This window comes from Homalodisca vitripennis, unplaced genomic scaffold (genome assembly GCF_021130785.1).
Source record: "Homalodisca vitripennis isolate AUS2020 unplaced genomic scaffold, UT_GWSS_2.1 ScUCBcl_82;HRSCAF=1017, whole genome shotgun sequence".
NCBI classification, from domain to species: domain Eukaryota; kingdom Metazoa; phylum Arthropoda; class Insecta; order Hemiptera; family Cicadellidae; genus Homalodisca; species Homalodisca vitripennis.
Window position 1 is genome coordinate 291,613 of NW_025776251.1, and position 25,791 is coordinate 317,403.

The window sequence follows — 25,791 nt, forward strand, 5'->3', positions numbered from 1 at the left end:
TGTCACCAAGAACATTGCCATGAGTAGCTCGACTTGTAATCTGGAATTCTAAGTGAGCGTTTACTAGGGATGGCCGATTGTCGATTGTACAATCGATAGTATCGATTGTTCTTCACAATCGATCGAACCGATTACAACGTTCTTAACAATCGATTGTTTTTTTTTCCAAGCCATTGGCATATTTATTTAATTTTGTGTACTGCTTTAATTTATTCATACATATGTTCGATCGAGTGCAAATTAATGCTTTATCGGATTATACGCTGTACTAGTTTGAGATAATTATATGCATGTACAGTAGTGACAGTGGTTACTGAAAAGCTCGAGAACGGTTCGTGAACGTGAACCGTCTGCAAACAGTGTGATGGGTACGTCTGGACTGGATGGACTTTACAGTTTACCGCCAACGTTGTTTTGTTTCACCAGGCAGTTAGTACTCACCTAGATATTATCTGTGTTTATGTTAGTGTGTTTAAAGGTGATATAGTTAGTAAACTAGTGAACATGGCAAAGTCCAAGTCTGATGTGTGGGAGTATTTTATGCGTAATGACTCAAATTCGTCTACCTGTAAGATTTGTAAGAAGGTAATAAGTAACAAGTCAAACACCAGCAACTTGAGGGATCATTTATTACGACGCCATAAAGATAGGTATGTTAATACAAAAAATGATAGTAGTTCTCAGGGTGGGGATCGTGATGGTAAACCTAGTAAAGCTAAACAAATTAAATTAACTGATTTTGGACGAACCATAAATAAATGTGAACCTTACGCTCATGGAAGTGTTAGGAAAGAAGAAATAGATACAGCTTTAATTAAATTTATAACAACTGATCTTGAACCTTTTAGTGTAGTGCAGAAGCCTGGATTTGTCCATTTGGTAAAAACTTTAGATCCTAGATACACTGTGCCGGAAAGACAAACAATTTCAAATGAGATGCTTCCAGAACTGTATTCTAAAGCCAAAAATAAAACTCATAAGTATTTTGGATGATGTAGGTTATGTCTCATGTACGTCTGATATGTGGACATCTATCACCGGAGATAGCTATCTAACTTTAACAGTTCATTTTATTTTAGACTGGGAATTTAAAAGTGCTGTACTTATGACCAAACAAGTTACAGAGAAGCACACTTCCGAAAATGTCTGCACAGAAAATTCTCTCAATATTAAACGAATTCAATCTTACTGGTAAGTTGGTTTGTTTAGTAACAGATAATGCAGCTAACATGATTAAGGCTGGAAATTTATTGAATGTAAAACATCTTGGCTGCTTTGCACACACGTTGCAATTGGTTATTACTGATTCGCTCAATATCACTGCTGTTAAGAGCCTATAATTTCAAAGGCAAAAGAAATAGTTACAACATTCAAATCAAGCAGTGTTGCCTTTGAAACACTTAAAAAAGAGCAAAAACGTGTTTCAAAACCTCAACTTAAATTGATACAAGAGGTACCTACCCGTTGGAATTCCACATTCCAGATGATTAAACGTATTTTGGACATAGGCGAACCACTGATCGTAGCAATATCAAAACTGGAGAAAAGTAAAATAACGTACTTTGCAGCCGAAGAAGTTTTAATTTTAAATGATATAGTGCAATTACTTGCTACATTTGAAGAGGCAACTGAAACCATATCAGGGGAGAACTACGCTACCTCATCACTGTTAATACCAGTTGTTTATTGCCTACAGCACAATGTGAACGAGATTGGTAAACAAATTAAAACAGAAACTGGGAAACTTGTACATGCAATGATTGTAGAAGGAATTAACAAGCGCCTTGTACCTTATGAAAGTAGAACGATCACTCAACTTGCTACAATATTTAGACCCCCACTGGAAGAAAACGCCATTCCTGAAACCAGAAAATGCCGAATCCGCCCAAAAAGCGTTAGAAAATGCTCTCGCTTACCATCTCAAAAAGGCAGAGGAAACCAACAACAGTGGAAAATCACAGTCTTCTACATGTTCTGAGGCGCCACCAGAGAAGAATAGCAGCAAGGCCAAGCACACCCTTTTTTCTATTCTCGAAGAAAGAAAAGAAGCTGTTAAACTTCAGAGAACTAACACCACTGACAGTATTATTACTGTTCGACAGTACCTTCAGGTAAGAACACCTGTATTCTTTATTAATTTAAACCATTTAAGATTAACAATTAATATACAAATTTAGCAATGCTAAAATTTCCTTAACTTTGGAAATGTTCCTTAACATATGCAATTATATGTACTTAATATTTCTGTGGTGATGACAAACCAATAATTTTACTATCAGTATAGGTTTAGACAAAGAGATATACAGGCGTTTGATATCATATTAATGATAAATTAGGTTTGGCAGCAATATAAATGTGCATACAATTTTATAACATACAATATTTGTCTGCATATGTGCTACTTAGCTGCACCTTTGTTTTAGGAATTGGCTCTACCACACAAGGAAAAAAACAAACGTGCTACATTATTGGAGAGACTCCCAACATGCCAGTTTAAAGTCATTGGCAAAAAAATATCTGTGTGTCCCGGCTACATCCGTGTCTTCGGAAAGGATCTTATCCAAGGCGGGCCAGATAATAAGTGAGAATAGAAGCAGGCTCAATCCACTAAAAGCCGATAAACAAATCTTTCTAAAAACAAATATGTGGATTTTAGAAAAATAAGTTCCAGTGTATATACTGTATGTAAGAATAATTATTAAAATAAATGCATACTGTTTTAATTATTGTATTGTTTTGTATTCTAACATATTATTTCTACAATTTTATTTCGTATATTTTATTTTTATGTAGCTCTAGCAAGTCTCGATTGTCAATCGATACTATCGATTGTTAGGCACCGATAGCATCGAAGCAATCGATTGTTGTGTACAATCGACAATCGGCCATCCCTAGCGTTTACCAAGGGCTCATCACTTAACCGCCGGAAGTCATGGACATAAGGGTTTAACGAATCTAAATAATTTTTAATTTTCGTCCACTGTGGCGGCATCAAGTGATCTACTAATGGCAATGTTCCTCTGTTGACCTCAGGATGCTGTAGGCTATAACGGCGGACAGCATCTCTGTTGACTTCAGGATGCTGCACGTCGTATCGGCGAACAGATTCTCTGTGGACTTCAGGATGCTGTAGGCTATAAATACGGACTGCTTTCCTGTGGATTTCGGGGTTTTGTGCTAGATATTTACGATTTGTGTGTCACGACTTATTTTAGGATTCCGCTGAAACGTATCTTTTGCTCGCCTCTCTCACTTGCTCGTCTCTCGTTGTTGTGAGTGTTTTAGGGCGTCCACGACGTATTTTCTTCGGTCTTCCAATGGTTTTACATTTAATTAATCACACTTTTTAATGGGGATAAAACTACCTTAGGAATATTTTTAACTCTGGCATATTCAAAATCATTTTCTTTGTGGAGTTTAGACCGTGTATTACATGCTAGTGGTAGTGATGGGATCGAAATCACGTCACTGATATTTTTCACTGATATTTGAAAGTCACCGTGGTAACTGATACTCCAAGGCGTATGATATCAGTGATTAACGGTGACCGGTGACGCTGCTACCCCGGCGCTGTTCCTCCGTAACTGTGACTGTGACTGACTGTGACGCTGATCGGGATCGGTGGCCAAATCACGTACTACTCGCTACCCACGCTGTTACTTACTTCTGTCTTGTTGTCTTCTGCTTCGACTGGTTCTGATTCTGTTCTGAGTCTGACTGCTATTTCGGGCGCGAGTTAGTTAGACCTATGATTATTGTTTCTTAGGAATAACGAATTAACGATGAATAGATCAAAAACAAGTCCAGTGTGGACATTTTTTACACCTGTTTTTAAACAGTGACCGTGTTGCTGTTTGTAACATATGCAAACAACGACTTTCATACAAAACCTCTACTTCAAATCTACGGAAACATATGAAGTGTAAACATCCCACTGTCTCCTTGGATGAAGCTACACCAAACACATTTCTGGGTAGTCAAGAGGTAAGAAACACTTGATTTATAGCATTCATGACTCATAAATATCGATAATTCGATGATCATTCGATAATCATTATTCTATAGTCGTGGTGGATGCTTATTATACTTCAGCCGTTTCAGGTGTTACATACTTTGTGACGGGGGTTGTTATAATATTAAAATATAATAGAAAATTCCTTTACAGGTAGATCACGCCGAACGGGTGCAACATCGGACGACCTCTTCTGAGCCTGGATCAAAGAAACACAGAACATCAGCATCGACTACTGCAGCGGCTGCAAAGCTCCAACACTTACACGCCAGTGCTAGTACCAGCACGTCCAGCACATTGTCTGAAGAAAATGTGGATGACCCAAGCTCTTTGCCAGTTCCGTCTTCATCCCGACCGGATACGTCTGTTCCAGCAAGTAAGTCTTGCAATGTAGTACAACAAAGATTATCTGGATTCGTCCCCAAAAAAAATGACAAGCTCTCAAAAAGGAAAGGTGGATGAAGCTTTGCTGAAACTTTTCACAAGAGACTTTCAACCATTCAGCATTGTAGAGGATGAAGGATTTTTAGAATATACAAATGCCCTTAATCCAAGTTATGTTTTGCCAGGTAGGAAAACTCTATCAAAAACTTGGATTCCTGCAAAGTTTGCCGAATGTTTAGCTGATACTAGGTTAAAAATTAACTCAGCCCAATCTCTGTGTCTAACAACTGACACTTGGACATCTGTTAATACAGATAACTTTATGGCTGTGACAGCCCATTTCATAGACGATAATTTTAACCTACAGACTGTGCTTCTTCAGTGTGCACAATTCCCAGGAAGGCATACTGCTGAGAATATAGGGGAGGGCCTGCGAGAAATAACTGGAATATTGCAGGGAAAGTAATCTTTGTGGTGACAGACAATGCAGACAATGTCGTCAATGCTGTCAAAGACGTAATGGGCTGGAAGCACATGGGCTGTTTTGCTCACAGCCTTAATCTTGTAGTTACACGTGCTCTAAATAAAAATCATGAAGTCGTAACACTAATTGAGACTGTGAAACGTATTGTCTCACATTTTAAGAGAAGTGCTCAGTCAACCGAAAAATTGATTGAGTACCAGGTCAAAAACAACCAACCGAACAACAAGCCAAAAAAAGTTAGTTCAAGATGTTTCCACTAGGTGGAATTCAACATATTTCATGTTGAAAAGGTTTGTGTTGCTACAAGAGCCTATCAAGGCAACTTTAGCTTTAATTGATAAGGATTTACCTGTTCTTACTCCAGTTCAGTGGAAAATGCTTTGTGAGCTGATTTTGGTACTAAAGCCCTTCTACACAGTTACGAAAACTGTAAGTGGGGAAAAATATGCTACAGGGTCTCTGGTAATTCCTCTCACGAATTCACTATTCACAGTTTGTGGAAAACTAAAAGAAAGAAACTTTTCCCCACTAGTGAAAGAAGTTGTCACCGAATTGAACAAAGAGCTGTCAAAACGCTTTGGGAATTTTGAAAGCAGCAAATACGCTCACTCTCCTCACATTCCTTGACCCTAGGTTTAAAAACTTAGTGTTTAAGGACCCAGCCGCTTCAGAAAAACGCTAAGGACAGGCTAATCAATGCTATAGGCAGAGAAATGATTCGAGCGAACGAGGATCAAGAGAGAGCGAAGAAGAACGCGGAGCGGCCGGCTGATGTGGCGATCACTGAACAATGTTATGAGGAACAGGAAATTGGGACAGAGAATCAATCTCGCCAGGAGATGGATGAACTCTCTGTTTTTAACAGTTTGGAAATGTGTCTGGCCAAGAAGAAAAAGAAAGGTACTGTAAAATCACGAGCGATCGTCGAACTGGACAGATTTTTAGAGGAAGATGAGTTAGAATGGAAGGGTGACCCACTGCTCTGGTGGAAAGAAAATGGACCTCAATATCCTAACCTTAGGAAAGTGGTACAAAAAAAACTTTTGCTGTCTTGCAACGTCTGTACCTTGCGAGCGGGCGTTCTCGAGGGCAGGGCTCTTCGTGTCTGACAGAAGGAATAGGTTGAGTGGATCCAAGACGAAGATGTTGATGTTCCTAAATGCCAACCAGCCAAACAACCGTCAACCTGCCTTCCACAAAGACAATGAAGACCGACTTGAGAGTGAGGAGGATAAGATACTAAAAGACATTATATCTAAGAACCTAGAATCAAACTGATCAAAGTAACATTCACGTTCCTTAACTTTGTTACCAACAGAATATTTTTTCCTTAAAGTTAGAGAATTGTTCCTACCATGTAGCCTACTTTTTTTTGTTCTCTGCGGTTATTGTTAGTGGTATTTTAGTTAAAAAAATTTTTTCGCATGTAATTAATGTTTTTCTCATAAAACTGCAGTCTATGTTTGTCCAGTGTAATACCACATCTTGTATTGTACTTATGGCTCTTAACATGGAAGGGCTGTTATATTTTACATGTTTTATACTTTCATATATATATTAAATAAATAATTAACAAAGTAACCTTTCATAACTTTTATTACTTACACGTGTTTCGGCAATTATGCCATGTTCACAGTATATAATAACCTCAAACAAACTAAATTATCAACAAATAAAAATCATAACATATGGTGATATATTAATAAACTGTAAATCTTTGTTGGTAAAGTCTATTTTCTCAATTTTGATATTTGTTCAAATATTGGATTTTTGGAATTTATTTGCATTGTGTTTAACATATTATTTGAGTCCTTTTTATAATTTAGGTAGATGTGTAATTCTTCTTTACAGTATAATTTTTCTCCTTTTGGTTGTAACTCAATAATTTTTCATATTTTTGTAATTATGACCTGTCTGTAAAAGATTTTCTGCAAAGTTTGATTTCATACTTGTTGTGTTGTTTGATTTTTATGCTTGTATGTGTTCTTTGAATCGTATCTTGAAATTTCGACTTGTCTGGCCAATGTAATAATTTTGACAATCACTGCAATTTAATTTTATAAACTCCAGAATTATTGTAAGAATCATTTTGTATTGTTTTTTTGTAAATGTTTATTTATAAGATCGAAACAGTTGTTTCTTGTTCTATAACTTACGTTAAATTTCGATTTTCCAAATGTTTTCCGTGTTGCTTTATTGAGTGTGGTGCTAAAAGATAGACAAATGTATTCTTTTTCTTGTTTGGTATCATGACTATCTAAATTTTGTTCAGTTTTGGCCATAGATCGTTTTATCTTTTTTTCAATTGTTTTGGGGACTGTACCCATTTCTTATTGCCAAATTTATAATGATTTTTCTTTTCATTTTCAAAATCAGAAATATTCATTGGAACTTTAGTTAACCTATTCACCATTGAGTTAAATGCTGCCATCTTATGATTTCAAGGATGATTTGAACATTTTGGGATAAGAAGGTCAGTTTGATATGGTTTTCTGAAAATTTGGAATTTATGATCACAGTTTTCATTTGTTATTGTCAGGTCAAGAAAGTTGATTTTTTGGTTTTGAATTTCTTTTTCAAATTTAATGGTGCCACATAATGAATTTAAAAATGTTGTTTGATAAATCATTTATCTCTTCTGCTTTACCTTGAAAGAGACACAAAATATCATCCACATATCTGATTTATCAACATCACTTTCATATATATATAATCCATATACTGTAAATATACTGTTAAGTTAGTCAAATGAGTAGTAATATAAGCGTAGGCCTACATTTTTATTTATGTTGATATTTGTTATATTTAAATCTGTGTTAATATATAATTAATTGCTTTTCTCATGTTGGGCATATTATTGATTTATTTACCTTTACTTCCTTTAAACAAAATAAACCCGACAAACCGACAAAATTTCCCAGTAAATGAATTCACATTACATATCAAAGTAATAATTCACGATGTTCGTACTCTATGGTATGAGCAGAAATAACCTTCCTACAGGCTACAAAAGACGTTGGAGACGGTAGCAGTGATCACCGTTAATCACTGATACAAATCACTGATATCTAAGAATCACGGTATCAGTGATCACCGATAGAGCAAAATAACTGATATTTCCATCACTAGCTAGTGGTTTAATTTCGAATGTTTCTGAATTTATCTGTAACGGTTCACTGTAACTAAGGGCCGGCATAGAAAATCTTAATCTAGTTACACTGAACTGTCTCACTGACCCATCCAGAGCAGCATTTGACATCAATAACGTGGCCAGTGCTGAATAGTTCTCGCACTGGAAGAGGCGGGCAAGGTTTTTTTTGTTCATCAGCCAAATCGTACACTCTGTCCTCGTTCACTGGATGAGGATCAAACAAGTACAGCTGTTCCTGGGAGCGCCAAAAAGCAACTGTAACCGTTTGTCCCGTGAAGAGAAACCCAATGTTTTCAAAATCAATACCCTCCAAAACATTAGACAGAGATAAAATACAGTCACCCATATCTCCCACTGCCAAAGGATACAGAGCGTCGTGCACATAGGGATTTTCTACAACGGATACGGATTGTTCATGAATGAGAAAATCGGTAGGAAGCTCATCAGGAGACAAATACCGGTTTCCCACCCATACGATTCTCATCTCGCAATGTTTTGTAAATACGATCACCAGTGATGAGAATCGTATCGATAGCCGCTGTAGAAAATTCCAATCTAAGAGTCTTCCAGGCAAGGGCACAAGCAGAAATCGCAGTGCACTGGGAGTTTTTGCTCGTCGGAAACAACTGCTCATTCCCTTGATGGAAAGAGCCCTTAGCAACGCAATAAAATGACATAGTCCTTACCGTGAACAAATGAATAATAACAAGAGTTAAAATAAACAAGTAACTTGGACGACTAATCAAGTAGTGTTCCAACAATTCAAAGCTTTCAGAATGTTTTGTATTCGAATATTTCTCCGTCCCTATCTACGAATTTACGAATAGATCAGCCTCTGTTTCACACGGCCTAAGGTACTCTGTTACGTACCGTACAGAAATGGGCGAACACTGCATTTCAAGTATAGTAGATAGGGATAGACTCAGTTTTACAACGTGAACCCAAACTTTTAACTTTGATGACGTATTGTCGCTTAACCGTTGAAGATATGATAAAAAGTGACTGGACATTTCTTGTAGGAAATATAATTTTGTTTTGGGTGTTCTGCCCTCAGAATTTTGATATAACCTCTAGTTTCGGCCGCTATTTATTATTTACTAAAAGTCTGCTCAGTAAAAACAGCATTCCGTCCCTATCTATTAATTTTATATTATTCTGATTTTCAGGTTAACCGTTAAAGATACGGGAAACGTACAAAGGACCTTTTTTGTAGATCTACTCATTTTCTAACAGACAATATAAACACATTTGAGCTATTGATGATCGTTCGGTCGCGACCGGATCAGGAGTAAAATGTTGTCGAAAAATCGAAAAAGAATCTTTGTTCAATAACGTTTTGCAGCCAAACAGATGGAGATAGGGCATAAACTCACTGGATCTTTTTTATCGATTGAATTAATTTGTATTAATAACCGATGTTCACTTTATTTTAACTTTAAACGTTTAGCCGCTATCAAGTCCAAAAGGTATATTTTTAGGAGAATATTTAAAACAATTTTCACTTAATCGCGTTTTTCCGGCCAAACCAATGGAGATAGAGCAAAAAGTCACTGGACATTTTTTGTTGATCGCGTCAATTACTATTAAAATAAAATTTTTATTTTGTGCTACAATTATAAGTTTGGCCGCAATAATGCCCAGAAAACAAAATCTCACGTAAAACTTAAAAAATCAATACTTTAAAACGCGTAATGCTGCCAAACCATCGAGGATAGGGTAAATTGCAAACTCGGGGATAAGAGGGATTTGGTGAATGAATTTAATCATTTTATGGTTATCAAAATTTAATATTCAAGCTACAACCAATAGTTCGCCCGCTACCGCCTCCAGAAACAGAAATCTCATGTAAAAATGACAAAATGTTTATATTTAAACACGATTTGCAGCCAAACCATTGACGATAGGGCATAAAGTAACTGAAGCCTTTTTGTACATCACGTGATTTCCTAAGTCCAGTCTTCAATCTGTTTTGGGCTACGATCAACGGTTTGGCCGCAATGGATATCTGAAACTAAATTTTCAACGTGAAATTTACAAAAATTTTGCACATAATCACATTTTTTCGGCTCTGAATTAATAAAGAGTGACTGGAACTTTTTTTTAGATCACACAATTTTATAAGTTGCTCTTTTGTTTTGTTTTGAGCTATGCCTAATCGATTGGCCGTTATCGGGCCCTAAATATAATTTTGCACAGGAAAATTACACAAATTTTGCACATAATCGCGTATTGCGGTCATACCGATAGAGATAGGGCAAAAAGTCACTGGACCTTTTCTGTAGATCACGTAATTTGCTAATTTGATGGGTCAATCAGATTTGAGCTACGACCTACCGTTCGGCCGCTATCTGGCTCGAAACATTCATTTTAGCGAAAAAAATCTCTGGAATGTCAAATGTTCCCGCGTTTTGTCGCTTAACCATGGAAGATAGAGCAAAAAGTCACTGGACCTTTTTTGTAGTTCATTTCATTCCTGACCATGAATTTTTCGTCAGATCCGAGCTAGCTCGAACGGTTCGCCCGCTATCGGGCTTACAAAAAAGGCCTGCAGGGGTAAAGAATGTGCGATTTTTTGGGAATTTTTTTGAGGGGCTTTAAAAGTAAAAAAGTCCGGTTTTCAGACTTTTCCTCTGGGTTATATTGCGAAAGGTACCTGCATGCTAGAACTATGTTTAGAATTTGTATATATCTGTCAGTCAGTGAGTGAGTCAGTCAGTTACACATGCGGCTGTATATTATATGGGATTTGGAATAGAATAAATGCACCTTGCTGATATCTATAGGAGCTAAAAGTGAACAACCTTCAAGTAACTTGCGTACCAATTCCGTCAAAATTTCGGTAAATTAAAAATGCGATATTTGTAAAAAACTAATATGTCTTGCGATACTTCGTCTAATGGTACCTAAGTTTTAACCGCATCCCTCTCAATACTTTCAACTTTAAACTCCATATTCCTTATAACTAAGTGTAACTATTCTGATACACAATGGTTTGATTCAAATGCATAATGTTATCCCGCATTTCACCCATAACTTTTGTAATCTTGTCAAAATTATTAGCCATCAATTGGGAAAAACAAGTGACAAAAAAAGTGAATGGAGTTGGTTCAGGGTAATGCCAGAAATGAATAAGAATATTGGTCTACATATGAAAAATATAAAATTTCGGTTGTTGTTTAACCCTACAACTGATGAAGTCGTAATTTACGACTCATTTTGTTATATTGACGTTGCTTGGCAACCACTCAATTTATTTATTTGAAATACGCAGGAGTTGATTTCTTGATTCATTGGCTACATCGACTATAAGAATCGAATAATATTGCTCCATCAGCGGTAAAATAAACCAAGCGCCTCGCCGCTTCGTCAGCTGACCGCTCTACATCTCGCTGCCTTTCAGCTGGCGCTGCAGATGACGACGTTCTGCCGTGGTGGTTAGTGTGTTAGTGTTACAGCCATTGATCATTGAGGTTATAATAATAATTATTATTTATTATGGCTGATCCATGTCGTTCAGGTAACATTAGAGATATTCTGCAAGAGGAAAGTTCTGGTGAGAGTGATTTACCCGGTGATGAAATACCAGACGATATTTCTTTGGCGGATATCTCATCGGATAGTGATTATGAGATCAATTGCCTGTTGATCCCGGTGAGTCTAATGATAGTGACTCAAGTGTATCTAACTCCGACATTTCACTTTCAAATAGATTTTTATGTCCTAAATGGGTTCGTATTCTGCCACCTGAGCCAGACCTAATGATCGAAAATGAATTTACTGCACGACATGAAGAAAATTGTCCTCCTTTGAATTTTAGGCCTATTGCATACTTTTTCCTCTTTTTTACTAACTTTGTATGGGACTTGCTAATTAGAGAAACAAATGCATATGCTAACAATAAAATTAGAAGCAAAAGAGGCTCAGGTGACATGAAACAATTTTCTAGCCTTAACAAATGAAAGGATGCAACACTTACTAAATAAAAAAAATTATTGCGTTGGTATTCAGAATGGGCTTAGTTAGAATGAAAAATATAGACGACTATTGGAGTACAAAGAAAAATAGGGCTATGAACTTCTTTTCAAATACCATGTCAATCAATAGATTTCAATTTGTCAGTTCTATGTTTCATGTCAGCTCAAAAGAAGCATTACCGGTAACCCACCCAGACTATGATCCATGGTACAAAATAAGAGATTTTTATGACTATATAAATAACCAACTCAAAGAACACTTTGTGCCCGGTTAGAATCTTTCAATAGATGAGAAAAACAGATGTGTTTTTATTCAATATTTACCAAAAAAGAAACATGCTCGATTCGGTATTAAACAATGCGAGCTTTGTGACAGCCAAACTAGCTATGTCATGAATGTAGCCTTATACAGTGGGAGGGTTTCTTTCTGGAGGAACAGATCCATTTACACAGAAGGTTGTTATGGATCAGATGGCCGAATGCAATCTTTTCAATAAAGGTTATCATATATACACGGACAACTACTACACTAAGTTACGTTTAGCTCGTGCACTGCTTGATAAGAAAACTTTTCTAACTGGTACAGTGAATAAAAACACTAAGGACCTATCAAAAAAAAGTAAATGAAGAAAAACTGGGTGTTCAGCAGAGTATTTACTACAGGCAAGATAAAATTATGTTGGTAGGCTATAAGCAAAAAGCTACAAGGAAGCCAGTGTATTTACTATCAACTGGTTGTCATGCGGAAGACAAGTTGGTAACCAGTGTAGAAGTGGCCTTCAAGCTACTAAACCAGTTGTTATCAACAAATATATTTACAAATGCGGGGTGTAGATAATAGTGATAAAAGTATTTATCACTTGTCCTGTAGCAGACCTACCAAGAAGTACTGGAGACAAATCTTTTTTAATTTACTTGACAGTGCTGTATTCAATTCCTTCATTTTTATATTCTAAAAACACAGATCAGCCTATGGACAGAGATGATTTTGTTGACAACATTGTCCTTGAGTTGGCAGAGATGATCAAGAAGTTAGTCAAATTAGTCATTGGGGGATTTGAGCATTCACTCCAACACTTACAAGATCGGAAGGAAAGATTATGTGTAATTTGCGTAGATATTCCGAATATAAAAAGAAAACGGAGCAACTACTGGTGTCCCAAATGTAAATTGTGGTATCCATCCAACCTGCTACCACCACAAAATTACAACATTTTTATAGGCCTAACAAAGTGGGGAGAAAAATAAAAAAACTCGTGAAAGTGATTCAGACTAAGAGAACATGCCAATAGAACGGTTGTACATAGTTTTAGTTTTGTGTGTGTAACTTTTTTATCTTTAGATTTAGTGAACTTATTCATATAAAACATATTGATCCTAATGAAACAGTGAAGATGTTATACATTTGAAGTGTTATGCTAAGTCTTATGACATTAGAGTTATTTGCTGTGAAATTTGAAAAAATATTTTTAACAGGTATGTACCATCTTTTGTTACTATAGAATATTCTCTAGTTTATACTGATTAAAATGGTATGCTCTACTATATAGTTTGAGTTAATTATTTATTTTTTATGAATTTTTAAAAGTTTATCAATAAAACTGCCAATATCACTGTATCAAAAAAGAGATTTAACCGTATCAGTTCTTAGGTTAAGTTGTTAAAAGACTTTCCAAGTTGCCTGATTTATTCAAAAATTTGGACAATCTTCTGTTATCTCTAAGAACAGAGCAAGGTGCAAGAATAATACAAAATCATCTCAAGATAATGTTAAATGTTCCAACTCCTTTTGAATATCAATAACAATATCTTAAAATTTTGACACCAAGAGTTCTTCCTAACCAATTCAAACGTATAAAGTAAAAATAGTGGGCAAGGAAGGCAATGGAATGAAAATCAATTCCAACAGTGGTGTATTGATTACATCTTTAAGTTGCATGTGTATTTTGTTTGTAAGTATGCTACTACCTTGCCACCACATTTTTAAAGTTCATCAGCTTAAAAATTAGATTATGTTTTTAGAGTACTCTAATTGTATCACGGTAGGCAAAAGCATACTACATGAAACACTGCAGAGTATTAAATCAAATGGAAGATATGAACCAAAATGTATAGTTGGATGTTTCAACCACTCCTAGGAGTAGAATACTTTCACAAAACGACAAATTTAGAATGACAGCAGCAAGGGTGCAGAAATTAGCAAGTGTTGGGTCTGAATGCACCTCCAGAGTATTTCTGCAGAGACTAAAAACTATTGATCAAATAGTGAGCTATTGGGAGTCCCGAAACATGTCGACGGTCTGTTGAAGACGTGACAACTACACAAATTTCTGATTCTTCTTATGAAGCTGATCAACAATCTTCATCTATACTTTTCCAGATAAACCAGAATGGACTTGTAGACCAGGTAATTAGCTGTGAAGTTGTAGAGCAGCTTGACAACAGTGATGTTGCAGTGTAACAGTTAAATATTAAAGAATCTGCAGCTTATGTTTCAGTTCTGGAAATACCTACATTACCTATTGTGAAAAAGAGAGGAAGACGAAAAAAGTAACACAAACTGTAATTGGACAGCCTATCAAGAAGATGAAGGCAATCGTTTAGAAAAAAAAAATCCTAAAACGTAAGAATGAGCAAATGCTTTCTGTCGACAGAAGACATGGAAAAAGCTATGTCGGGAACAATACTTTTTGAGTCTTCTGTTGAACAGAATCCTAGTTAAGTGTTCTCAGCTCGCCTTGATGAATGTGCCGATATAAATAGACTAAGAAGAAATTTTAGAAATCAGATGTGCAATAACATGTCTTGCAACCGAAAACTAGAATATGGTCATTGTGTATATATTTGTGTGAATATTTTATGGCATAATAAACATAATAATAGTCAATTGCTACGTAATTTAAGTACAAAACATAACTGCTCAGGGCTTTTAGCCGGTCTCAAGAAGTGAACTTGCTAGAGAATTGCACTGTGAACTTGTCAAGCCTTGGCTTCAACATCGATAACGCATCACGACTTTGCCAAAGCGTCTACGGAAATCTATCGCCTGCATCCTCAAAGTTGATATTCCTGCTGCCCAAATAGGTCCTCAATTAATCCAGGGAGGAAAAATCTGTACAATTTGTCCTTTAAAGAAGATAAGAATGACACCCATTTCTGCCGGCGCAGACCAAAGGCAATGTGTGACGAACACCAAGGGAAATTGTGTGAGGACTGCACCAACTAAAGTGGTCATTTGAAAAAAAAAAAAACTTATCAATGATGTATGTGACCTTTTGAGTTACTTTTTGCTCATTAAAACAAAGTTTACACAAAATAAAAAAGTTTTTAATCAATAGTAGTCTCTTTGACGATTGTTTTGCTTTTGCGTTTGTTTTACAAACCCTAGCTTTCTTTGGTTCTATAATTTGCCATAAAATCCTTTAAACGTGCATGAGGGATCCTTAACAATCCTGCAAATAACAAAAAAACCATATAAGCATGGATTTCGAACCTCTCATTCTCTTATGCGTCTCTTTCACGAGAATAGTTACTTTTATTTTTTTAAATCCAAATATTAGTTACTATACTAATATAACTAATGGCATTCGACAATATTGTCGATCAATAAGTTGGGAAAAATAGCTTCCAAATCTCGTATGGTGTTTTTTGTTACTTCCTCACCTCTTGGCGTTGCAAGTGGTGATCTTATTCTTTGTGCCCTATTTATATTTTGTCTTCGAACTCTTCCACGTAAATTAGCAATGTCCATATAATGATTCCACACTGTTGTTTTGTCTATTCCTATTAAGACGATTCGGTATACTATGCCATTATTTCCCCATTTCTTCCACTGACATTTCTTCCGTATTACAATCACTATGTTCCAAACCATCTTCTAACTGATCTTATTCTTCGCGTTCTATTTTCTCTTCCTGGACATTTTCAATATTGGCACAAGCCTCTTCACAATCTGCAAATAATTAATTATGCAAAGGTTCTCTACTCATCGTAGCAAAAGCTACAATTCATACATTCTTTCTTCTTCCTAAATAGCTTTCTTCTCATTATCAAGTACAGTACTCAATAGTTTACGGTCCTCGTTGTTGTTCGCACGTACGAAACTAAAAGGGCCATCAAATACATCAATTTGCCATCCGACTCCTCGTTTAGGGGAGTAAATGTACTTTTCATCGCCTACCACAGCGGCGCTCCATTTATTTTATATGGTATAAGTTGTCTATGAAGTTTTTTTGTGCTTACTCTATGGATCAACTGCTCTTTCACTGTATCTTGCTATTACATTTTCAAAGCTTTAATAAACAGTTGTTTGTGTTTACGTATGTTTTGTTTACTTTTATAACAGTATTTTTTTCTAAAGTGAGTAAAAGAGTTTATAGTGAAGTGTTTCATATTTGATTGGTTTTTTAAAATGCCACGTAGTTTGAAAGGGTTTCAGAAGAGACCAAAACAATTTTTTGGGTCGAGAAAACGTAACTTATCTGAGAATGAAAGTGTAAATTTAGAGAATGAGCCTAGTCCTATTTTTTTTTATAAAGGGCACAAAACGCTGCGGTTATCATCGCCCTTAAGAAAGAATTGGCACCTGCTCGTATTTGGTGGTGTCAATTAGGTAAATAAAGATTACATTGTATGTAACAAAAAAAAAATAGGAATCACGACAAGGAGGTAAGTAAATTACTCACCTACTACTTAAAACTAGATAACAACAAATGTAACAAGGGAAAGACTGTAGAGAGGTCATAACCCATATAGGCTAAAAACAAATAGTAGAACATACATAAAGACAAGGTACATAACATTAATTAAATAAACTGTGCAAACTTAACAAATTTTACTGCCACCAAGGTAGCCACTACACCAAGCTGTAGAGGGGCAGTAGTCTTTGAGTTGCCGTCTCGTCATCGCAGAGAATATCGTTCAACGAAGCCGGCAGATTCGAGTAGCGCCTATGTACCGAGTGGCGAGGGCAGTCAACAAGCACATTTTTAACAGTAATGACAGTGTCACATGATCCTCGCAGACCAGAGGATCATCTCTACTCATGAGGAAGCCATGTGTAAGAGGCGTGAGGCCTAGCCGCAGGCGACACAACACAACCTCCTCACGACGACTCGGCGGTTCGCTGTTTCCCAGAGTCCAACGCAGTCTTTAATTAGTCGTAACTTGTTGTTAACGACTGCCTGCCAATCGGTCAATTTAGCTTTCAGTTTGACCTTCACCACCAGGATAATGTCGGAAGAAATCATCTGTGCAGTATAAGGCTGGAGTTCTAATGCTTCTTTAGCTCCTCTATCCGGGAGCTCGGAAAGAATTTTTGGGACTGCCGCCGTCTCTGTCTAAAAACCTGTCTTGCTTTTGCCCGTGCTCTTCTGTACCAACTTAAATTTTCTTCAGTCGGTGATTTAAACATTTTCGACGTTCCTTTAGATTCTCCGGACATTCTTCAGACCACCAAGAAACCTGGCGTTTGTTTAGTGAACCCGAGGATTTTGGAATGCTGCGCTCTGCGGATGTTATAATATTGGATGTAAATAATATAGTGGCTGTATTTATGTCGTTTGATTGGATATTAATAGTTTGAGAAATTATGTTCTTTTAGTACTCGTTCCAGTCAGCCCTCTTAATTTTGTCCTGTCGTGGCTACTCGAGTGCATTGGTCCGTACTTCCCGACCTGTCGGGGAGTGACCATGCGCCAATTGCCGTGGCTTTTCAATCCTTTCCGTCTTCGCCAGACAGGTGTCCCTGGATTTTAAGTGGTATAAGAGGACCTAATTTGGTTTCTCGAATATATATTATTTTGGGCCTTTTTGTATTTATAAGTAGTTTTAAATCCTAAATGACTTCTTAACCCTTTGCACGCCAACGTACCTTCTACACGGACGTCAGCCATTTTGGCGAAGCGTCCGAAATACTAGTACGTTCGTTTTATTTACGATAGGCTTATAAAATACTTAAATCGTTTGAAATTCGACTATTCGATAGTTAAATAGTTGGATTATAAGTTATAGTGTTTTAATACTCTTTGGCACAGTTAATTGCTTTGATTTATAGTATTTGTTTTTAATTTGGTGGTAGGAGCTGTTCCGACGATCAGTTTGTGTCGTAGTGTAACAAGCCGTCTGCATCGTGCTGTTTACGTTTATATTTGTTTGCTTATATTGTTTTCTGAAGAACATTTGGTGTATTTCTTATATTTATATTGTAAAATGAGTAAACGAAGGCGAGATGTCACCAGTTAGTGAAAATACTTTATTAAGTTGACTAAATGAAGCGGGAGTGAATGTTGTGGATGACGATCTCGGTGATGGATAATATGTAGACAATATTTTAGAATAAGAGGAATCAACTGTACACTCTGATTCTTGTTAAGATGAACATATTATTGGTATTGTGGATGATACCGATGAAGACCCTGACTTTCGGATAATTTAGGCTATTCATCAGATGAAGAACAGTTACCATCTACTTCTACAGGTAGACCGAGGGGTAGGCCTCCTCATATTCTGCCAGATACTTTTGTTGTCGATCAACATAATTTAGGCCTAATATTACAAATCAACTCAACAATAGAGCCCGATTAGGCAATCAAGCAATTCCTGAAGACTGCAATTGGAGAATAACTAATGGAAATGATGACCCTGGCAATAGTACAAACTTTGTTTTCACTGAAATGCCCAAAAACACTGTCCTCAAGGTGATGAAAAGCCAATTCAATATTTCAATTTATTCTTTACTCTAAATGTACTCCAAACCTATGATACTAATCACTATGCCAATGACTACATCCTAAACCACCCAAATTTGTCACCTAGTGCTAGAATGCATAATTGGCGATCTGTTTCACTTGCAGAAATTAGGGCATTATCAGCTGTCATCTTGAATATGGGACTCAATAAGGAACCAACAATAGACATTTATTGGTCAACACTAAAGTCGCAGTCAAGTCCTTGGTTTCCTGAGATGTTCAGCCCCGAAACCGTTTTGAAGCCATCCTCCATTTTTTTTATTTAGTTGATAACCATACCCTCCCTAAAACTGGTGAACCTGGGTATGATCCCGCTGGAAAGTTTTCAACAATTGTTAGAAAATGTCAATAGACTGTTCAGGACTTATTATACTCCACATAGAGAACTTTCTTTTGACGGAAGTCTTGTTGGAACAAAGTCATTCACAGCTGCTACATAGACACCACCATAAATGGGGTATCAAGTTGTGGATGATATGCGATTCTATTTCTAAGTATCGCCTTGGATTTACATGCTACAAGGGTAAAAGGAATGAGGATGGACATACTGAACATGGACTTGTTTATAGAGTTGTTATAAGGTTACTGAGCATCGGACAATACTTAGGGAAAGGCTACCACTTGTTTGTAGACAATTGTTTCAGTTCAATTTCATTAGGTAAATATTTATTTAGCAAATCAACTTATATAACCGGGACTATTAAAAGATATAGGAAGGGGATTCCCTATCAAATAAAGGTAAAGTTGAATGTTGGTCAAGAGATGCACATGAGAAATGATAACGTACTTATGTTAGCCTATAGGGAGAAAAAATCTCAAAAGAAACCTGTAATCCTTCTCTCCACAAAATGTACAGTACAATCTGTAGAAAAGGTAAAAAAGACACACAATGGAGACGAAATACAAATGAAACTTGACATGATTGATCAGTACAATAAGTACATGGGAGGAGTAGATGGATCAGATCAGATGTACTGTTACCTGGATGAGCGAAGAGCACCCAAATATTGGAAAAAAGGTTACTTTCAATGTATTTGCACGCATGATTTTGAATTGTTACATACTGTACAAAGAGAATTGCACTGGGAAACAGTTGTCAAGGCTTCAGTTTACAATAAGCATAATTTAAGACCTATCCCAAGAATGGCTAGACAACAAACAATCAACCCCGAAATATGGCCGGTGAAAATGGAGTGAATGGTTTTGGTATGGAACACTTACCTGGAAATAAAGAAAGAAACTGTTGTGTGTGTAGTAAAATTAGCACTGCAGGTGGAGGTCCTAGAAAGAAATCTAGATTGATATGTAACAATTGTCAGAGAGGTATTCATCCTCTCTGTTTGAGACAGCACCGGTGTTAGGACATCTCAACCTACTTGTAAATAATGTAAATATGAGTATTAGTGTTAGTTTTTTGTTTGGAAAGGACAAAAAGACAAGTAATATTGTGTATGTGTGCAATTTTCAATGTTTTAACTTATTATACAGGGTGGTACATAAAGTCCTGCACAGGTATAATATTTTCTGAACGATAACAGATAAATCAAAAAGATTTGGTACATCAACACTACACCTACAAATCTACTTTTTGAAGGAACTATCAGTTTTCTGTAATATCATAGGGACGTCCCACAAGGAGTCAGAAGGAAATCTTAAATAGAAGCATAGGCACATATGCACATCATTTTAATGGGCTTATCTAGCAGCGTTTAATGCCGCAAACCGCACTCAAAAAGACTGATCCAGTACAAAAATGGCGGCTGTTCAAAGGTTTTACTTGGTTACATTTTATTAGTAGCCACAACCCCAGTAAAGCAAAACTGCAACCAAACGATTACTGCAGCTAAATACTACATTATGCTTGTAAGTTGTACAGAAGTGAATTATGACGTTAGTTATCCTCAAGGGTTACAAATTTGGTCCTAATATATTGATAACGGAAAAAAACTTGATAACAGTAACAATTAATTAGAAAGCTCTCATCTTTGGGTCGCAGTTTGGACTTTCCTATTAACCAGTCTATTCATAGTTTCTTGTTTTAATAGTGCTGTCCAACCTTTCTATCAGTGCGCTTTAGTACAAAATAGTTTGTCGTATTGCTTGTAGTTCTTCAACTACACTATGTCGCTTGACGAACGTGAACGTATAACACTTCTTATGATGGTTGGTTGGGGAAACAATAGACGATCACACGAGAAAACATGCCATTTATGTAATGTCTACTTTCACGAGAGGCAGCCAATTTCTAGAACAACTGTAGGGAGAACTGTTCAACGCTTTATGGAAACAGGAAGTGTTTTCCGATCGTCATAGGTCAGGAAGGCCCGCTACTGCGACAACCGAAGACAACTCTTTAGATGTATTGCAGTCATTTATTAAGAACCCGTAAGAGTCCCTACGCTCAGCAGCACAAACTCATGACATCTCTGTAACGTATATATAAAAAAATTCTGAAAGGGTCTAATTTTAAGCCTTAAAAGTTCATTTGGTGCACAAACTCAACGAAGATGATTTCGATCGACGTATAGAATGTTGTGAAACTATGATGGCCAATATAGATCGCAACGAAATTGATGTAAAAAAAAAAATTGTGTTTTCAGACGAGTGTTCATTTATGCTGAATGGAAGCGTAAACAGGCACAATTGTCGTTACTGTAGTAGCGAAAATCCTCACTGGATGCGGGAGGCACATACGCAGTATCCACTAAAGGTGAATGTCTGGCTGGAAATTTAAATGCAACATCATACCAACGTTTGCTGGAAAATGAAATTACACCAGTACTTTGAAACATGTTTGGAGAACATTTCCAGAATATCTGGTTTCAACAGGACGGAGCAGCCCCACACTACGGCATCAACGTAAGAGCCTATTTAACCCTTTGGCTGTTTCACAACGATATATCGTTGTTGGTAGTTTTTCTGACAACTGTTTCAGAACAATATATATCGTTGTTTCGCAATCTATCTGTTTTAATGTAGTTTTGGTATCAATTTACATTAACGTTACCATGGAAAGGTATGTTCATTTTTTTCCATGAAAACTACAATTTTTCCTGAAAACAATATTGAAGAAAAAATACGTCGGCAACGAAATTCAAAGGAGCTACGAATTTTTTTAAATCTTCTAAAAACTCCGTTTTTGACAGTTTCCTATAACTCCGCGTCTGCTCAAACTCAGTATAGCCAGATTTTTAAAAACCGATTATCATACCAACAACAAGAAATTATCGTACTTCCATATAAAATAATCGTACCAACACACTTAATGAAAAAAGTATGTTATGTTCGTATAATAAAATATGTTATAATTAACTTTTGGTTTGTTACTTGTATATATTTGTCAAACATCTTTCATGGTACGATAATAACTACCCATCGTGTATCTTACCGGCGCGGCGCATAAAATCAATAAAATCATCGTACCTTTACGATAATTATCGTACCTTTGGCAACACTATCCATATTTGACAGTGTGGTATTACACCGCGCCTTCTCAAATAAAGAAGGGACGCCATTTTGAACTACTGTTGTTCCTCCGCGTTTATTCTTAACCTCCTAGCTCAGTAGTGGTAATGGCACACCTTTGTGGTACATGGCACACCTTTGTGTTGGATGTTCGGTATCTCACGTGGAAGCAATTCGGTGTGGAAATTACTATACGCCTGCACCGAAACGAAATAAAATCAAGTGTCAATTTACTGCCAGTGCGAAAAAGGGCACTTTCTTTGAAAACGCCCGGTTACCATTGACGGACATTTTTTATGTTGTTGCGTCAATATTGAGTTTAGTACCACCGCGACAAGATTACCTGGAAAAGAACTTTAATATTTTTTCTAAAACAGCTCTTGACTGGTTTTCGTTTTGTCGGGAAGTAATTCGTAAAGACGAGTATGGAGTTTTGAAATGTTATATAAACCACGGGGCTTATAACCGGACTAGGCGTTGTGGTAATAGGAAGTGTGGCAACGAACTCGTTGTAAACGACTTTGGGGACTTCTTTTTTCAGTGTGGAAAGTACTACACGCCTGCACCGAAACGAAAGAAAATTAAGTGTCGGTTTACTGCCAGTGCGAAAAAGAGGACTTTCTTTGAAAACGCCCATTTACCATTGACGGACATTTTTTATGTTGTTGCGTCAATATTGTGTCTAGTGCCGCCGCGACAAGATTACCTGGAAAAGAACTTTAATATTTTTTCTAAAACAGCTGTTGACTGGTATTCGTTTTGTCGAGAAGTATGTGTTGACCATGTGGCCAATGATGATGTTACTTTACGTGGAGTTGGCGACATTGTGGAAATTGACGAGGCCAAATTTGGTAGACGTAAATATAACAGAGGACGACTTATTGAAGGGCAGTGGGTGTTTGGTGGTATAGACCGCACCACACACGAAACATTTTTAGTGCCGGTAGATAAAAGGGACAATAGATATATTTTATAAGTATAATTCCGCGAGCTATTGTTAAGATTACCAAAAGTAGAAAAGATATTGGTGGTCGTGGGAAGAAGAAAGTGGTAAATTCTAATAATACAACAGATAGTGGTGAAACTCCACAACCTTTGCCTAACTTGACTGAAACTTGCAAGCCTTACAAGGTATCAAGCTCTTCAAAGAAGATTGACTTTTCTGAATATGATAAGTATGACATTGACACTAGTTATAAGAATGAACTAATTATCTAAGTATTTTGTCAGATATATTACTGCAAAATACTATTTGTAAAAATTGTAAACAATACGGTTTACAAATTCGTTCTGAAAACTGTGTTGGTTTGGCCTCTACATTGATTCTGCATTATTCACATTGTGATTTTGTTGTAAAATTCAGTAACACTAAGGAAGTTCCTGATGTAAATAAAACATACTTTGATGAAAATATTAGGTTAGTGTACGGCTTACGATGCATCGAAAAGGGATTACTTGCTGGTCAAGCTTTGTGCGGAATTTTCAACCTTCCTTAACCTCCAAAAAAGTTTTCCCCATACAATACCATACCACATAACAAATGTAAAATAGCTGAATTTGACTCTATGAAAAACGCTGTAGAAGAGGCTGTGCAAGAAAATTAAGTGATAATTGAAGAAGAGAAGCGTAATGTACCTGATGTTATATTGGAACCCCGAGACATATCAGCTGGTTTTGATGGTACATGGCAGCGTAGTAGAGACCACCAGTCTCTTAACGGAGTGGTAACATGTACTAGCATTGATAATGGTAAAGTTATGGATGTGGCAGTGTTGTCTAAATACTGTATTTGTGTGAAAGCAAAATCATGATGCCTACTGTTACGCAAACCATAAAGGCTCGAGCGGCAGCATGGAGGGTGCCGAAATAAGACAAATTTTTCTGAGGTCTGAAGAAAAGTATAAAGTAAGATATGTTAGTTACCTAAGTGATGGAGACAGTAGTAGATTGAAAGCATTGTTGCATTAAAACCCTATGGAAATACACAAATTAAAAAATTAGAGTATATCAACCACGTTAGTAAGAGAATGGGTGCTAGATTGCGCAGACTGAAGCAGGATTTGAAAAAAAAAAAACAGAAGCTCGACGATGGAAAGTCTTTGGGAGGAAAGAATCGCCTAACAGATAAAAACAATTGACCAGATACAGTCATACTACGGCAAAGCCATAAAAGAGAATAAAACTGTTCATGATATGCGACAAGCCATATGGGCTATTTATAGCCACACGGGATCTTCTGATCAAAAACCCGAGCACCGATTGTGCCCACAAGGTGAAAAAATCTTGGTGTAAGTACAACGAGGCCAAGACTAAGGGCAAAATGTATGAGCACAAGAACAATTTACCAGAGTCTATAATGCAAGCAATCAAGCCCAAATTCAAAGCATTGATTGATCCAAATTTATTAAAATAATTTACACATGGCAAGACAAAAAATGTGAACGAGAGTGTCAACAGCGTTATATGGACCAGAATTCCTAAGAACAATTTTGTTCCACTACAAACTTTAGAAATTTGGTGTCTTTGAAGCTGTGGCCAGCAACAATGATGTAACATAACTATGTACCAAATGTCCAAGTCATTGGGACTTGAACCAAGTTATAATACTATTCGTGCCATGAAGTTTTTGGACAGCGAACGCATCCGCAGAGCCGATCAAGCTATCTCAGGGTTTTTGAGACAATCAAGAAGACTGAGAGAACTTAAGACCACTTCATATGATGCTGGAATGTTTTTAGGTAGTAAAAAATAACAAATATTTTCATTTAATTGTCGTTTTCTGTAAGTTTGTATTTTTTAGTTGTAATGTTCCTTTTTTCAGGAACCACTATAGATACAGAGTTGAAACTTTTACTCAAAATATATATTATTGTTCTATACAAGCTGAGTTTTTTTAAGGTCTTAACCTTTTAACTCCGACATCCGATCAGATCGGATATACGAAATATGCTTTAAACTCCGACGTCCGACGAGATCGGATCCAGCTGGTCTCGCCAAAAACCTCCGGATCCGATTATATTGGATGTTGGTTTTTAGTATATCACTGGCTTAGTAACAAACCAAAAGCTAAAATATTCGGTGTTATGACGTTATACGTGAATTGACGAGTAAAATGATGTATAGTTGCTTACTCTATGTCTGATTTTTGTGCCGGTGATCACGATTGGAAAACAGCTGTCAGTCTACTTCTTGTTTCCAACGTTACGACTACGTATTGTCGACTTGTAGTGTTTGTAAACAAAGCGTGTGTGGATTATTCCTTCGTAATTGTGTTTTATTCGTTGAAAATGAGTAAAAGAAGACGAGTAATGTCTCCTGCTAGTGAGAACACTCTTATAAATAGTTTAGTCGAATCTGGCCTCGATGTTATAGACGATGATTTGAGTGAATCTTTTCTGGAAACTATTAGTGAGTCGGAAAGTGACAGTGAATTAGGTGAGGAGTTTTTGGATGATACTGATGAGGATCCCGACTTCATCCCAGGAACGGACGGTGAAGATTCAGATGAGGATATTGTAAGTCGAAATAATTCTTTTATATTAGGTGATAGACCTATGCCAAACAACACAGAT

The 25,791-nt window shown here is 36.6% G+C and overlaps 1 protein-coding gene across 1 annotated transcript; it reads left to right on the top strand.

The window, feature by feature from the left end:
- The first annotated feature begins 1,793 nt into the window (after positions 1 to 1,793).
- On the top strand, positions 1,794 to 5,507 carry LOC124370373. The gene is made up of 6 exons (XM_046828660.1): positions 1,794 to 2,111; positions 3,044 to 3,129; positions 3,840 to 3,984; positions 4,166 to 4,388; positions 4,812 to 5,096; positions 5,128 to 5,507. Exons 1-6 carry the CDS (start codon positions 1,794 to 1,796, stop codon positions 5,505 to 5,507), a joined length of 1,437 nt encoding a protein of 478 aa, XP_046684616.1.
- Positions 5,508 to 25,791: the final 20,284 nt, after the last annotated feature.

Coding starts and splice junctions, on each gene's coding strand:
- LOC124370373 (XM_046828660.1), top strand. CDS start 1,794: ATGAAAGTAGAACGATCACTCAACTTGCTACAATATTTAGACCCCCAC. Junction 2,112..3,043: donor CTGTTCGACAGTACCTTCAG/GTAAGAACACCT, acceptor AGGATGCTGTAG/GCTATAACGGCGGACAGCAT. Junction 5,097..5,127: donor CCAGGTCAAAAACAACCAAC/CGAACAACAAGC, acceptor AGTTAGTTCAAG/ATGTTTCCACTAGGTGGAAT.